The sequence below is a fragment of the Halichoerus grypus genome, chromosome 6, assembly GCF_964656455.1.
Source record: "Halichoerus grypus chromosome 6, mHalGry1.hap1.1, whole genome shotgun sequence".
Classification (NCBI taxonomy): Eukaryota; Metazoa; Chordata; class Mammalia; order Carnivora; family Phocidae; genus Halichoerus; species Halichoerus grypus.
Genome location: NC_135717.1, coordinates 92,499,135 through 92,516,188, shown reverse-complemented (window position 1 = coordinate 92,516,188; position 17,054 = coordinate 92,499,135). Strand labels below are relative to the sequence as shown.

General features: G+C 37.5%; 1 protein-coding gene across 1 annotated transcript in view; it reads right to left on the bottom strand.

Annotated features, from left to right (window-relative positions):
* PIK3C2G (phosphatidylinositol-4-phosphate 3-kinase catalytic subunit type 2 gamma) overlaps positions 1–17,054 on the bottom strand; it is a 377,014-nt gene that overhangs the window by 244,982 nt on the left and 114,978 nt on the right. The window contains exons 13-14 of the mRNA XM_036065643.2: positions 14,258–14,389; positions 2,978–3,092 (exon numbers count right to left, since the gene is read on the bottom strand). Coding sequence (XP_035921536.2) covers positions 2,978–3,092; positions 14,258–14,389 — 247 coding nt within the window. The remainder of the gene's footprint in view (positions 1–2,977; positions 3,093–14,257; positions 14,390–17,054) is intronic.

Here is a 17,054-nt window from a genome sequence, read left to right as displayed (position 1 = left end):
CAGCTGATGGAGGCTCCCTCCCCTGCCATCTATCTTCCCAAATATCACCTCAGATTCACTTCTCCACACATCCTACCTTCCAGAAAGTGGTCACTTTTCTGTTCTGAGAGTTGCTGCTATTCTTTTCTTTGATCTCCTGTTGAGTTCGTAGGTGTTCAGAATGGTTTGATCCCTATCTACCTGAATTCCTGGGACCAGATGAAATTTAGGTCTCCTATTCCTCTGCCAACTTGCTCCTCCCTCTCCACTCTGCTCTTAGTTCTTAAATTATGATAGAGCCACTCTACTTGATTGTACACAGAGAGAGGTAGGAAGTTGAGGGAGATCCAGGTTAATGGAAACATGCAATAATCTGTCTCCATTTCTTTTCTTTTCTTTTCTTTTCTTTTCTTTTCTTTTTTTTTAAGATTTTACTTATTTATTTGACAGAGAAAGAGTGAGAGCACAAGGAGGGGTAGTGGTAGGCAGAGGGAGAGGGAGAAGTAGGCTCCCTGCTGAGCAAGGAGCCCAATGCAGGGCTGGATGCAAGGCTCGGTCCCAGGACCCTGGAATCATGTCCTGAGCTGAAGGCAAACAACCGACTGAACCACCCAGGTGCCCCAATCTTTGTCCATTTCTGAACTCAGATCTACTTCACTCCACCCACTGCTTTCGGTGGCACTTAAGCCATAGAACCTGAAAAAAAGTGATGGACTTAAAGGATTCAGGTTCTGTGACATATCATATCCTTTCTCATACTAGGGTGGCAACCATGGGGCAGTAACTATCTAATAAAGATGATCAGAAAAGTACAGATCTGAAAGAAGTTGGATAGGCATAGTGTAACCCTTTCATTGTACAGAGGTGAAAATACGTTTGGTGACTTGTCCAAAGTTATAAAGTTTTCTGTTTAAGAGCTAAAACTATAATCCAGATTTTCTAACTCTGAGCCTGATGTCTTTCCCTGATACCCATCTTGACTTCTTAACACAAATACTGGTTGCAGAATTTGCTAATTTCCTCACTACAATCTTTAGGCTGAAAGATTCTACTCTAAATTTAGCTGTATATAATTAGAGTGACATTGGTTAGTAAGAGTTTTAACTTTAATAACTCCTATTTTATTTTGTATATTTTATCATCAATTAAAAATATCCTGAGATGTTTCCTTTTATGTCTATACATTTGAAATTATTTTATAAAAATTAGATTATTTAACTTTTTGCATGATGTTGAACGATTTTCATGTCCCCCCACCTTTTTTCAAAGATAAATTTGGTTATAGCTCCAGATGTCTAGTTGGAAATCTATGCTCCTATTGAATACTTGAAACTAATCCTCAGATTCCACTTGCCAGGATCTGTGTTCTAAAGGAGCTATTCCTCTCATCTGAGAAGAATCATCTGATAGTCTCTCTTACTTCTTCCACCCCCACCACTGCTGATAAATACCTGTTGAATCATAACTTTATATCCTCAAAGCTCGGGCAATGGTCAGACTTGGAAAATTCTCATTAAACTGAGGTAGTTTATATCTGGCAAGCAATAGTCTGTTAAAAAATGCATTTTTAAAAAGATTTTATTTATTTATAGATCATGATTGGGGGAGGGGCAGAGAGAGAATCTCAGGCAGACTCCATGCTGAGCATGCAGAGCCCAACTTGGAGCTTGATCTCACCACCCTGAGATCATGACCTGAGCCGATGTCAACAGTCAGATACTTAACCAACTGAGCCACCCAGGTGCTTCTGCATTTGGCCTCTTAAAGAAAGGTAGTCGTCATGTTACAATGGAACATCTGCTAAATAATAAGCCATTACATGTTGAGTATCTACGATGTTGTGCCAATATTGAAACTGAACACTCTTTTTCATCATCACATCAATGAATTAGAAGTAAATCGATGTTTGGCAAGGACTTCCTCCTTCACAGTGGAAGCCACATTTTTATTAGTATTATTTTTCTCTTCCAGTTTCAACATCTTGCTACACTTTGTCCCTCACCCCAAACCTGGAAGCTTAAGAACTCAAGAGACTCCACTAGCTTTCTCTAGAACAGCTCTGCTCAACAGAGGGCAATTTTATCTCTAGAGGACATCTGACAATATCAAGAAGCATTTTTTTGATTGTCAGAACTAGGCAGGTGCTACTGGCACCTAGTAGGTAGAACCCAAAGATGCTGCTAAATATCCCACAATGTATAAGGCAGCTGCCACAACGAAGAGTTATCTGGTCCAAAATGTCATTAGTGTTGAGTTGAGAAATCCAGTTCTAGAGAGTGCTGCCCAGATAGCAGTTCCCAGTTTTTCCCTATAGAGATGGAAAGTCCATATTCCCTGCATTTCCATATATGGGAATGGCCATGCTTCATGTATCTGACCAATATGATCATTTATAATGATGAACACACAAGGAGCTCTCAGCAGTAAGGACCGAAGTCTGGAATCATTAGCCACCTTTTATTCATGATTACAAATCACAGAAAGAAGAGGGGTCTTAAGAGTAAAGAAAGTATGTTGAATGAATTTTGTTTGCAGTTTCTCCTCCACTACTGACCTAATTACTAGTCATATAGGAAATGTACAATTGAAGGATTTTAAGGAAACATGACACAATGCAAAGGCAGGTGTAAGGTACCAAGTTAATAATATATACCAATGTCTGTTTTCAGACAATGGAAAGGATAGTGAATCCACATAATGAATATACTAATGGCAACACTTCATTTCTTTCCTTCATGATCATGTTTGATGGAGAATGGCTTGAAATTGCTATTATATAAGCTGGAGGAAAAGTGCTTTGAGAGTACTGAATACAAAATAAAAGAACTAGAGGTTTTACAAATCCCAGCAGATTGGAGGAAGAGAAGACTATTAAAATGTGTGATCCTAGAAGAAAATTGTTTCTGTAATTGAGAAGCTACTTATCAACCAATACTTGCTGTGTATACTTTTTTTTTTTTTTGCCATGTATACTTTAATCTCATAGCCTGACTCTTACCTGCAGGATCACTGGAGATGGCTGGCTTATATCCCACACTCCTGGAGCTATCATTTCTATGGGAGGTTCATTCTGTAATGTCATACTGAATAGCATAGACCCGAGAATGGATTTGCTACAAAAGACAACACATATAGATAGACAGGAGTCACTTCAAAAGGGAAGTTATTATTATCTATAAATGCTTTCTTTTGGAATGTAAACATAACCAGCTATTTCCGTGGCTTCATTCAGTAGCTAGAATAGAAATACAATATTCCACAAGTCTAGATACTGATTAGTAGTTAATTCTAATATACGACATGCATGGTTATGTTCACAGACAGCTACATTTATTTTCCACATGAAAAAATTATTTCCACAATAGTTTCTGACAGGTAGAATTTATTTTTAATATCCAACAGTGTTGATTACAAGATGGGATTGAGATTCTTGGAGTTATGAGCACCTCAAGTCAATAAAGATATCAACTCTTCAGAACATGTTTGCTCCACAAAGTGACTAAATTTCCTGAGCATCATTAAAGGTATGAGCTCTAAATTTATAGAAAGAAAATATTTAAATTAGCATATGATCTGCAGAATCAAAATAGTTGTGGGACTTCAGAGAGGAAATGCTTCTAAATAGAAAGATTATTCATAGTCTGAATGTTTAAAAATAGGTTGTAAATTACCATTGTAAATGAGGATGCATACATGAAGACTTTAGACAGGAAGAATTCATGGATGGTTTTAACAGCTTCAGTAACATCCAAATCCACAGATCTTCATAGGAATTAAAAGGGAATCTATACTTGACTGTATGTATGAATTAGATTATTAGTAAAATGTTCCAGTGATCACTGAGGACAGTCTTTGACTTTAATATACCAAAATAAAAATGTAAGCAAGACAACAAAAATTAAAGTTTATAAAGAACTTTAAGATATCAAGTCTTTTTGAAAACACTATAGAGAGGGAAGGAGCTAAGATGGCGGAGTAGTAGGAGGACCCTAGGCTTGCCTTGTCCCTCAAACACAGCTAGATAAATATCAAATCATTCTGAATACCCAAGAAATCAATCTGAGGACTTACAGAACAAACTACACAACTAGAGGGAGAGAGGAGGCCACATCGTGGGAGGTAGGAGGTGTGGAGATGTGTGGAGGGGTGGGAGCCCTGGTCACAGAGAGACAAGAGAAAGAGGAGCACACAGGGGATTGCACAAGGAAAACAATTCCCCAAAGCCATTGACCAGGAAAATAAGAGGGGCTGATTTTCATATTTGCCACCAGCAGGGCTCAAAGACTAGAGTTTTAGAGGTTCATGGCATGGCTGGTATAAAGCCCTGAGGGCGCTGCAGTGCTCCTGTAGAGAAGGCAGGCAGGTAATTCAGGGAGCATAGGGCATGATCTGTGGATCACCTGAGATGCACTGGAAGATGGGTCCCCCTTCTTGGAGTTCATCTGAGAGAGGAGGCATTGCCTTTCTGGGGACAAAGGAGCTGGTGGGCGCCATTTCCCTCCCCCCAACCCTCAGCATAGATGCAGAGACACCTGCTGAGGGCAGCAAACCTGGACACTGGCTCCTCGGTGCACTTTGCTCCAAATCCCACACTCCTGCACTCTGGTGCAACTGCCCTTTTGGGTCAAGTCTGCACAAATACCAGGGCAGCGAGATCCTCCCCCAGAACACCAGTGTATGTCCCTGCCACAGCAGGTCCCTAAAGTTTGGAGATTGATTGATTGATTGATTGATTGATTTTTAAGTAGGCTCCACATGGTGCTTGAACTCACAATCCTGATATCAAGACCTAAGCTGAGGTCAAGAGTCAGACACTTAACTGAAAGTAACCCCAGTACCCTTAAAGATTGGAGTTTTAAAACTCAGCTGGCCTGGCTGGCCTAAAATCCAAAGTGCATTGTGCTGCTCCAGGCAGGCAAGTAATCCAGACACAGATAGTATGAAAACAGTGATCTGAAAAATACCTATGATGCAGGACAGGAAATTATTCACTCTTCTAGGAGGGCTTCCCTGAAAACAGCAAGCACAGACTCCCCTCTGGGGGGACAAAGGAGCTGCCATTTCTCTCCCTGACCCCTCAGCATAAACCAACATCAGTAAACTGCACAGCACCAACACTGGTGGCCTAAACCTAAGCCCTACCCCCACTGTGCTCTGCTGCTACTGCTTTTCTCCAGGAAGCGTGCCTAAGGACCAGTGCAGCAGGCCCCTCCACCTGAAGGCCAGCACAAATCCCTGCATGCACCATGTCTACTGACCATAGAGTTCTACAACACTTCAGCTCCAGTGGAAATAGTTTTAGGTCTCCATATCCAGGGAGCACAGAGAACTCCCATCAAAATCAACAATACTAAGACATATTGTAGTTGAATTTGCAAAATATAGAGATAAGGAAAATATCCTAAAAGCAGCAAGACAAAATAATTCCCTAACTTACAAGTGAAGAAAAGTAAGGTTAGCAGCAGATCTATCCACAGAAACTTGGCAGGCCAGAAAAAAGTGGCATGATATATTCAACATGCTGAATGGGAAAAATCTGCAACCAAGAATACTCTATCAGAATAGGAGAGATAAAGAGTGTCCTAGAAAAACAAAAGCTAAAGGAATTTGTGTCTGCTAACCCAGTCCTGTAAAAATATTAAAGGGGACTCTTTGAGTGGGAAAAAAGACTAAAAAGGAACAGAGAAAATCTCCAGAGACAACAACAAAACAACCAATAAAATGACACTAAATTGATATCTATCAATAATTACTGTGAATGTAAATGGACTAAACACTCCATCAAAAGACATAGGCTGTCAGAATGGATAAAAAAGCAAGACCCATCTATATGCTGTCTACAAGAAACTCATTTTAGACCTAAACGCACCTGAAGATTGAAAGTAAAGGGATGGAGAAATATTTTATCATGCAAATAGACATAAAAAGAAAGCCAGAGTAGCAAATACTTATATGAGACACACTAGATTTTAAACCAAAGACTGTAACAAAAGATGAAGAAGGGCATTGTATTAAAATAAAAGGGTCTATCCAACAAGGAGCTCTAACAATTGTAAATATTTTTGCCCCCAATTTGGGAGCACCCCAATACATAAAACAATTAATAACAAACATAATGGAACTCATTGATAAAGCAGCAGAGAATTTCCAATGGCAAAAAGACAGTCTCTTCAACAAATGAGTGAAACTGGACCACTTTCTTACACCATACACAAAAATAAATTCAAAATGAGTGAAAGACCTAAATGTGAGACTTGAAACCATAAAAATCCCAGGAGAGAACACAGGCAGCAACTTCTTTGATCTTGGCCATGGCAGCTTCTCACTAGACACATCACCATAGGTAAACAAAGGGAAACAAAGGCAAAAATGATCTACTGAGACTTCATCAAGATAAAAAGTTTCTGCACGGTGAAGTAAGCAATCAACAAAACTAAAAGGCAGCCTACGGAATGGGAGAAGATATTTGCAAATGATATTTCTGATAAAGGGTTTGTATCCAAACCTATAAAGAGCTTATCAAACTCAACACCCAAAAAACAAATAATCCAGTTAAGAAATGGGCAGAAAACATGAATAGACATTTTTCTTTTTTTTTTTTTAAGATTTTATTTATTTATTTGACAAAGAGAGACACAGCGAGAGAGGGAACACAAGCAGGGTGAGTGGGATAGGGAGAAGCAGGCTTTCCGCTGAGCAGGGAGCCCGATGGGGGCTCGATCCCAGGACCCTGGGATCATGACCCCAGCTGAAGGCAGACGCTTAATGACTGAGCCACCCAGGCACCCCCTGAATAGACATTTTTCTAAGGAAGACATAAAGAAGACATCCAGATGGCTAACAGACACATGAAAAGATGCTCAACATCACTCATCATCAGGGAAATACAAATCAAAACTACAATGAGATGCCACCTCACATTGGTCAGAATGGCTAAAATGAACAACACAGGAAACAACAGATGTTGGCAAGGATGCGGAGAAAAGGGAAATTTTACACTGTTGGTGGAAATGCAAACTTGTGCAGCCACTCTGGAAAACAGTATGGAGGTTCCTCAAAAAGTTAAAAATAGAACTACCTTACAATCCAGGAATCACACTACTAGGTATTTACCCAAAGGGTACAAAAATACTGTTTCAAAGGGATACGTGCATCCTGATGTTTATAGCAGCATTATCAATAATAGCCAAATTATGGAAAGAGCCCAAATGTCCATCGACTGATGAATAGATAAAGAAGAGGTTGTATTTATATATATATATATATATATATATGTGTGTGTGTGTGTGTGTGTGTGTGTGTGTGTATATATATATATATATATATATATATATATATATAATGGAATATTACCCAGCCATTAAAAAAGAATGAAATCTTGCCATTTGCAATAATGTAGATGGAATTAGAGAGTATTATGCTAAGTGAAATAAGTCAGTCAAGGAAAGACAAAGACAAATACCATATGATTTCAAGAAACAAAACAGATGAACATAGTGGGGAGAAAGAGAAAGCGGCAAACCATAAAACAGACTCTTAACTGTAGAGAACAAACTGAGGGTTGCTGAGGGGAGGTAGGTGGGGGGGGATGGGTTAAATGGGTGATGTGGATTAAGGAGTGCACTTGCTGTGATGAGCACAGGGTATTGTATGTAAGTGATGAATCAGTAAATTCTGCTCCTGAAACTAATATTACACTCTATGTTAACTAACTGCTATTTAAATAAAAACTTGAAAATAAAAAAAATACTATCAAATTCCATTATTCCCTTTATCAGACACTACAAAAAATATGAAGGAAAAATCTAACAAGTAAAGTTCTCTTTAAACCTTTAGCTTTCTGAGGCTTGCTTATTTTCCATGTCTAAAGATATTGTTAGAAAGTATCTGCCCAAGGGAGTATAATTTGTAAACATTATTGGACAGATATTTTTATAAGACCCAGGGTTATTCTTCTAGCAGGACGAATTTTGAATTTTCTTTATCCCTTTGTTCCATACCTCCTTCAGCTGGTGAAACTTGTTTTTTCAGATAACAATCCAGAGGGGATGGCATTAGCAACCTAAAAGTCAGCTTAATGATATAAAGATTAGAAAATTATAATTCATTTTTCATTATAGAGTATAAAACCTTCCCCAAAATGGTCTGAAGCATCCATCTGCCTGGAAAAAGTTTTGGATTAACTTCAGGCAGAATGCAAGAGGAAGAAGGAGCACATCTAACACCAAACTTGGAGGACTCAGATGTTAATATTCCCCATAGTATTTATAGAAAATATTCTGTCCATGGTTAAGGGTTAACAGGAATGAAGAAGGAGAATGTGGCATATTGGGTGGAGATCGCCACCACTTTCTGGCAATTTGAGATTATGGGAAGCAGAAGATAGAGAAAGAGGAAACAGGATGAGTATGACAGACAGAGGTGTCCCAATTTCCCCCTCTTCTGCCTTTGGAAGTCAAATGCAGAGAAGTGTTAGATAAATGAGCACAGTTCAAGGCAGAGGGTGCTTGCTCCTTTAGCACTCTGTGCTTCAAATCCTGAAGGAAAATCACATCTTGAGCCACTCCTGTACCTACTTGTGTCATGACCTTAAAGTTGGGGCCACATGGCAAAGAGACAGAAGGAGCTCTTGAGTTTAGCTTTATTAGGCCCTCTTTGGTTTCTGTATAGAAAGGATGAGATGTAGAAACAGCTAAAAATATCTGGGTGAGGGGTCCTCCAAAAGGGGTCATGTGGTGGGGATAAGGTGTCTCTGTGATAAGGGCATCTGATCGAACAATCCAAGCTGATGTCAACTGGGAGTCACAATTAAACCTCGGATGGCTCTATGGTACCTAAGAGAGCCCAAGTCATTCAGGGAATGCCAGTAAGCCCTAGCCAAGCTAGAAGAGCCCCAGTCATGAGCTACACTAGCTGTAACAAGCAGTCACCAGCTTAAAACGTGCATTTGATTTGGATATCGGAAGTCACCAGGCCAAAGCATCTGTTCCTTTCTGATCCTGTGAATCCAGACACCCTCTTAGACAGAGAATCAGGGTGTCAGGAAGCTATCTGAGTGACTGAATGTTTTATCCAAAAGAGGCTGTATATTTCTAAAAGAGCTATTTAAATTACTGAATTGACTAATATTTTGTCACTGATGTAAAGTTTTTTCTCCTTATTAGTTACAGGGCAGGAACTCATGAGGAAAAGTGTGATTTATTTATTGCATTTTTTCTTCACATCTAAGTTGTATGATGAATTACACTTATGACCTTACTATACTTATATGTCTTGACCATACTTCGCTTTGAAAATCTTAAGTGTTCTAAGCTAATTCCTACAGTGGATGAAGGGACTCAAGAAAAACTGTCAGTATCTTCATTACTCTCCTTGGATGAAGTCTGGATTAACAGTTGCCGTGGGCTTAACCCTGAGGCATATTGTACAGAATGAAGTCAGAACATTTGAATCAAGTATGTATATGAAGAGACTTACCAAGCAATAGAGAATAGGGAGAATAAACTTGTAGCTGTCTAAGTGAGGCTTGTATACCACATGCTTCAAGGCAATTCAAGAGGGAAAGGATGGTTGGCACCATTCTTTGGGCTCTCTGTATGTTTAATATTAGCTAATTTACTTTCTGATAATGTATTGTACTTAAACATTTTTTGAGATATTGCAAATATCTCTACAAATAGATATTTGTAATATCTAATATATTCTAATATATTAATATCTGTAATCTCTAATAAATTCCCAAAGACGCCTGTAAATAGAAAATATGGGGATGATGAAGATAATTAGTGGAATTAAGATGTGAAGAAAACACATCTAAGATGGTGGTCTCAGGAAGAAGATGAAAATGGAAACTTTTAATACCCAGGCCAGTGGGGACCACAGTAGTTTTTATATTACTACTGTTAGAAGGTTTATTAAGTCAATTTAAAATTAAGCAAACAATTAAAAACATGATGAAGATAGGAAATGGGAAACAATTTCTTTTGTGAAAAAAAAATCAGACTATTTCAAGACATCTGTACCCTATCTTCATAAGGTAGGCTAAGTTTAACTTCTTTGAACTTCTTGGATAAAATCAGTGGTTTTCAAAGGAGTTTTATATTTGTTTTCATATGGCTTGATGGTTGGAGGTGCATGTTATAAAGGTGGCAAGGAGATGGCAAATAGATTGGATGCCAGGATTTTAAATTCTCCCCGTTTCCCATTCATCACCCAACAAAACACATGGACTGGTCATCACTCTTATACTCTGAGATTTTGAATTAGATACCATTAGAAAAAGGGCCACACTGCTAAATATAACATTTCAAAGTATTTGTTCTGGAATATCCTTAAGGATCTATTTGATTTCAATATTGTATAAATTCTTATGCCTAGAAAAACCAACCTCAAATCTGTGGCACCAGAACAGATGGGCTGGTTTACCTTCTCTGGACCCCTGTTCCTCTAGCTATGAAATAAATGGTTTGAATAAAATAATTATTGTCACTTTTAGTTATAGGATTTTATGTGCATCATGGCTCGGCATTCTGGGATCAAGAATAGAAAAGACTCCGGATATGGGCAGCGAGCATGTCCATAGGATCTGATGTTATAAAACTCTGAGATTTTGCTGATCATAGGTCTAATAGGTTTCATGCCCAAGAGCAGAGCACAGGCAAAGCTGAGGCAGGAGCTTCTTGTATATGGTTGAGATTGTCACAGTGCATTCGTGGAGCAAGGTGTGACACCTAAGGGCAGGAAGGGGGGCAGCTTAAGGTAGTAACACATGTAGAGAGAAGTCAGACTTGCATTCTGGTTCTTGTTCTATTCTAGGCTGGTGACTTATAAAAAGTCCCGTAACCTTCCTTTATCATAGAGATCTTCATCTGTAAATGAGGTATTTGTACTATTTGAGCTTTGTGGGTCTCTCTTGGACAGGAAGGATAGATAATAAGGACTTCCCACCCACAACTGTTTTTATAAATTTGATTTTGAGGATATATCTGAAATGATAAGATACGGTGGGGTCAGGGTTGGCTACTTAGGCAACAATCTAAGGAATCAAGTTGTTTTGTATATGTGCTGCCGAAGCGAGCACGAGGAATCAAGTTGTTTTGAAATTAAGATTTATTTTGGGTCTCTTTTGAAAATCTGAAAATATTCTAATTTTTCTGGTCTTTAACACACCCAGAGAGCTTTGAGAATACCGATACCTGGACCCCACTGCAGATCAATTAAATCAGAATATTTGGGAACATTTGGGTTTTGGATTTATTTTAAATCTCCCCAGGAGAATCTATTATTCAATGTTGAGGACTTTTGTGTTGAAGGAGTTTATCACAATTTAGAAACGCTAAGTAACTAGCACACTATTTGTTTTGAACTTAAGTAGGGAAGCTAGCTCACAGAAGTTGTTGAGATAAGAAAAGCACTTTCCTATTGCAGTATGGAGGCATTGTGAATATAGATGCAATGGAAATTCCATCTGCAAAAGAGAAGATTATAAAACTTCTGTGGGCAAAATTTTACCTTTGTACTTTGGATGTTTTTTATAGATCTGAAGGTGAATTTGTGTGCTTCAAAATGTTTAAGTTTATTTTTATTTGTGGACATTCCTGATGCAGCCATAACTGATATATTTGAGTTTAATCACCCATTGGTTCTTCTGAAAACCACAAAGAGATAGGAAGCCTTTAATTCGGCATATTTTCAGGTTGTGTGTAGGTTGGACAAATAAAGATATAAGTGCTCATGACAGCTCCACATGGTTAGGTATGAGCAATTCAAACTGTAATAAGTGACAGATTTAATACGAAATGTTTATGGACAGGGGTCATTCCATGAAAGGAAATGAAATTAAGTGACCTGTTTGCTGTGATCTGGAAATAGCTGCATCAAATAAATTGGGTTAGAATCTCTGTCACTCAGAGCAATGAACACAGTGGGAGTCATCACATTCCCTAATTGCCCTACATGACGGATTTTTGATGTCTTGAAAAGATCTGGATTTCTTCAAATTGTTTAGCCCAGGAGAGAAGCAGATTTTCTGATTTTTCATGAGAAATGCTCTTTTAGAAATATATTTACAAATGCTTATCAAAGTGCTCTTTGAAGTAAGTTTTGTTTTCTGATGTGATGTCTCATCATCCACAATTTCAATCTCTTTCCCTTAGGAAAACACCACCTAGTATCAGTCCCAGATGAGCACTCACATAAAAATGTTTACTAATGGTAAATGATACATGACAAAACAACATGGAGACAGTATTTTTACTATCATAACCATCTAGAAAAAAGCCTTGAAGATTAGTCTAAAAGATATATTCCAAACTTCTTATATATTTAATGTTTATTGATTGCATGTTATGTGCAAAGTAATGTATTAGATGATGGAAGGGAATAAAATGGACTGAATTTTTTCAGTGAATAGCTAGAAATTTTATTCTACAAACATGCTAGATGTTACAAACACAGCAGTTGAAACTTTAAAGAAACTCACTCAAGAGAAGGAAGGGCACTTGCAGAGCCGCGCCTAGTGAGAAAGTAATGAAAGTTCTTAGCCCACAAATAAGATTTTTGAAATATCTGCTAACAGCAGTAGGTATTCCTTTTAGGGCTAAACTATTTCTTTTTTTTAATTTTTATTTTTAAATAATCTCTACACCCAACCTGGGGCTTGAACCTGCCACCCCGAGATCAAAAGTTGCCTGCTGGGGGAACTTGGATGGCTCAGTCAGTTAAGCATCCAACTCTTGATTTCGGCTCAGGTCATGATCTCAGGGTCATGATACGGAGGCCCACCTTGGCCTCCATGCTCAGTGGGTAGTCTGCTTGAGATTCTCTCTCCCTCTGCCCTCCCCCCCACATGTTTTCTCTCTCTCAAATAAGTAAATAAATCTTTAAAAAAAAAAAAAAAAATGTCGCATGCTCTACCGATTGAGCCAGCCAGGCACCTGAGGGCTAAACAGTTTCTTATAGACTTTTGAAATTTTACTTTATTCTAAATCTCCTATAGGGTTTGATTTTTTTCTAGTTCAATTTAATAAACAAACCTCCACTGATCGCCTATTTATAAGAGCTACAATGTTGGGGGCGCCTGGGTGGCTCAGTTGTTAAGTGTCTGCCTTTGACTCAAGTCATGATCCCAGGGTCCTGGGATCGAGCCCCGCATCGGGCTCCCTGCTCTGCAGGAAGCCTGCGTCTCCCTCTCCCACTCCCCCTACTTGTGTTCCCTCTCTCACTGTGTGTCTCTCTGTCAAATAAATAAATAAATAAAATTAAAAAAAAAAAAAGAGCTACAATATTAGATGATAGATATTACAAAGATAAATATATTGCTGTCCTCAAGAAACATATACGAGGAAATGGACACGTGAAAACAAATAAGAGAGCAACACACACACACACCAGATCAGAATTAATCCAAAAAGATGATCTTAAAGATTTACCACAATTGTTTGGATCATAATTTATTTATAATGACTAAATTTGGGAACAAAAACTGATGAAGAATTTTCTTAGCATTTTTATATTATTTATATTATTATATTATTACATTTTGTGTTATAAACATTCTTTGTAACTATTAAAATAGCAATATACACTCTAATTTTTTGAAGGTCCTGTATTTTATAATTTGATTGTAAAGCAAGTCCTGCCATGTGAAAATTAACTAAGCTGATTTAATTGAAATATTTTTTCCTTAATAGTATAAAAAACCATGCAATTGACTTTATCAATATTCTAAGTATTAATTTTTCCAAATCCTTATGGTTAAGTCAACAGTTAATTTTGCAATGGCCATTAGTTCTGATAGACTATCTGAACTCATAGTTGGTTTACTTTTCTGAAAAATTTCATCTTCAAGTTACCAAATATTTTCTTCTTGGCAATAAAAGATCAGCAGACCAGTTACATTGTATAATTTTACTTCAGCCAGAATTCCATGACTCACATTGTTTCTAAATGACAGTATTGATCTAAGTCATTCTGAATTACTAATGCCAGAGAAACTGGTTGGTCAGACAAGGAAAAGCAATTGAAATTGGTCATGCCAATACCTTTTTATTATAAATGACCCAGTTGACAAATTGAGCATGAAGCCTGTTTCTAAAGCCATTTCTACATTTTTGCTTTCAGTTCCACATTCAATAGTCATGATTTATATTGAGCTACCTCAATTTTGAATAAAATGTCTTCTTGATTTTCTCATTATTCCACATACTGCAAAATAGTCATTTCCAAGGAGATTTTTTATTGATATGAGAGCTTTATTAAGAACAAATGATATACTTACTCTTTTGGAAACACTGGAAGACAAGTCCAAGCCAATAAATTGGCATTATTGGTTGCATAGACAATCCCAAACAATCTTATAGTGAGCATGGATTCCCTTGGAAGTGACTTTATTTCAAGAGGAAAATTGATCCTTAAAATAAAAGAAAAAAGTAGATTATCTACCCAGTTACAATGATATTTTCATAGATATTTTTTAATATAATGGTATGTGACAAAATTAACTTTTTGAATTGAGGGATCCTTTTGAACTTTTGTGTTTGATCTTGTAAAAATGGAAATATGGCAGAAATACATAGAGTAATGAGATGGGTTATTCAATCAATGGGGATTGCTTTAATTATAATTTTGACATGTAAGCTTATTTTTAAAATTTATAATGACTTATGCATTTACTCTTTGTAAACACAGAAGAAAGAATGACTAACATTGTCTTAGGGAATGGGGGAAGGAAGGAAATAACTTGAAATGGGTCTTAAAGAGTAAGTTGGCTATAAGTAGATGGAGATTTGGAAAAAAAAAAATTCCAAGAAGAGAAAAGTACATAGACAAGGTCATTCATTCATGGAAAGATTAAGTGTAGCTGAGAAATGGTGAGTACCTCATTGTGGCTAGAACGAGGGATGTGGTCAAGTTGGTTGGGGAAGTTATAGAGGATGTCATTGAAAAAGGTAGGTAGTTGCCAGAATGCTTAAGAACTCTGTATGCCAGGCAAGGGAATTTGAGCTTTTTCTTAATGGCAAAAGGGAATATTTTCCCAAGACAGCTAAAAGTATAGAGAGTTGTTTACGATTTTAAATGTGAACCATTCTGGGTAAGAGATCCCCAGGCTTTTGGGGGATGATTGCTAAAACGTAATGGACATACCAATTTCTGGATAGGTCAAGGTGAAGGAATCCCAAATACAGACCCTGGATGGATTGTTGATATTGGGCAAAAAAGGCGACCAAGGATAAACACAGGATCGTTAGTGAGAAAAACTTGAATTCAGATATCAAATCCATTAATATATAAAAGAGAATGTCTAGAAGGTTACAAATGATACTATAAAGACTGGGAGGGGTACACCTGGGTGGCATAAGTGACCAAGAAGAAAAAGCTTTGACAGAAAGTTGAGAGTGTGATCTGAGGTCTCTAATGGAGGGTAGGGAGAAGGGTACTTTTCTTTCCTTTTTGGAGTCATCTCAGTCATATAGAAATGATCAGATTCTATTATAAGAATATCAAGACAAGTATGGCATTTAGGAGAGATCTATTTGTGAGACAAGGAAATGAAAGACATCAAGAAATTTATATGTTTGCTAGAAAATGAGAATGCTAGGAAGAAATAGAAAAACTAAACAGAGGTTAGCAAAGTGAAGACTCATGGGAGCCGATTCACCAAAGGATGGGCAAAGAAAAAAAGTGACTGGAAGAGCAAATGGGACAGCTTGTATTGTATGATAACTGATAGGTTGAGGAGTATAAACAGAATCCACTGGCCTTGTGATTCCCAGTTGAATTTTGACATCAAATTGTTTAAGCAGTAGGTAATTAGGAGAGGACTGATGATGACCAAAGCCAATGTTCGGGGCGCCTGGGTGGCTCAGTTGGTTAAGCAACTGCCTCCGGCTCAGGTCATGATCCTGGAGTCCTGGGATCGAGTCCCGCATCGGGCTCCCTGCTCGGCAGGGAGTCTGCTTCTCTCTCTGACCCTCCTCCCTCTCATGCTCTCTGTCTCTCATTCTCTCTCTCAAATAAATAAATAAAATCTTAAAAAAAAAAAAGCCAATGTTCAATTGGAAGGTGCTGACTGAGTTGAAGCCTCAGTTAATATTGAGCATTTTCTCACAGTAGCAGTTGGCTGTCTAATCTGGATATTAGGGAGAAGTCTTTACTCAAAGTGTCAAATAAGACATTGATGACCCCCTTTTATGAGTGGCGGGGGGGTCAGTGTCCAGCCTAAGAAATAATGAGATGTCAATTCAGCTAGTGACCATACTGATTTTGAAGAAGTACACACCCATCTCCCCAATATGCTCTTCCCTGTGATAAAGAGCCCCAGATCCTGGGTGGCAATAAAGCAGCTAACAAGAGAGAAGACAGAAGAGCTATTTTAGAGGTAAAATGAATAACTAATATTTGACTGACAACATATTAGTAGAATAGGACAATGAAGAATTAAAGATGAATTCTAGACTTCTAGATTACGTTATAGTTGATAACTTTAACTGATACAGAAATATAAAATAAAAAGGAAATTGAGATGGGGTAATATGTGCAGTTTAAGGCATGATATAATAGATTAATATTAATTCTGAGATGTCCATATGTAAGCTGTGTGGAGAGGACAGTGAGAAGTTTGGATCTGGATATATTTGCATTCAAATATCAGCCCTATGACTAATAAGCCTCATTTTTCCTTATCCACATAATGGATCAAACATTGTATAAGACAATAGGTGGCAAATGGTAGCAATACATCAGTAATACATTCATTATTCAATCAATAAAGTAATGATTTATATTAACCATTGTAGACAGATGAAATTTAATTCTAGTTAAATGTAGGGAAGGGAAATAAAGTGAAGACTATGGTAAAGAAAATCTATTTTTTCAAGATTAGCAAAGTTTAGATTATTAAAAAATTAATTTGTTTTATATTTAGATATTTAAAAGTCTTTCTTTTCCTTCATATTCTTTCACACTCATAATATCCACTTAAGATAATGTGGACATACTTCTCAGCTTAGAAGAAGTTCTGAAACTCAACATAAAATGTTGATGTTCTTGTGGAATGCACAGTAATTTCTTGAATG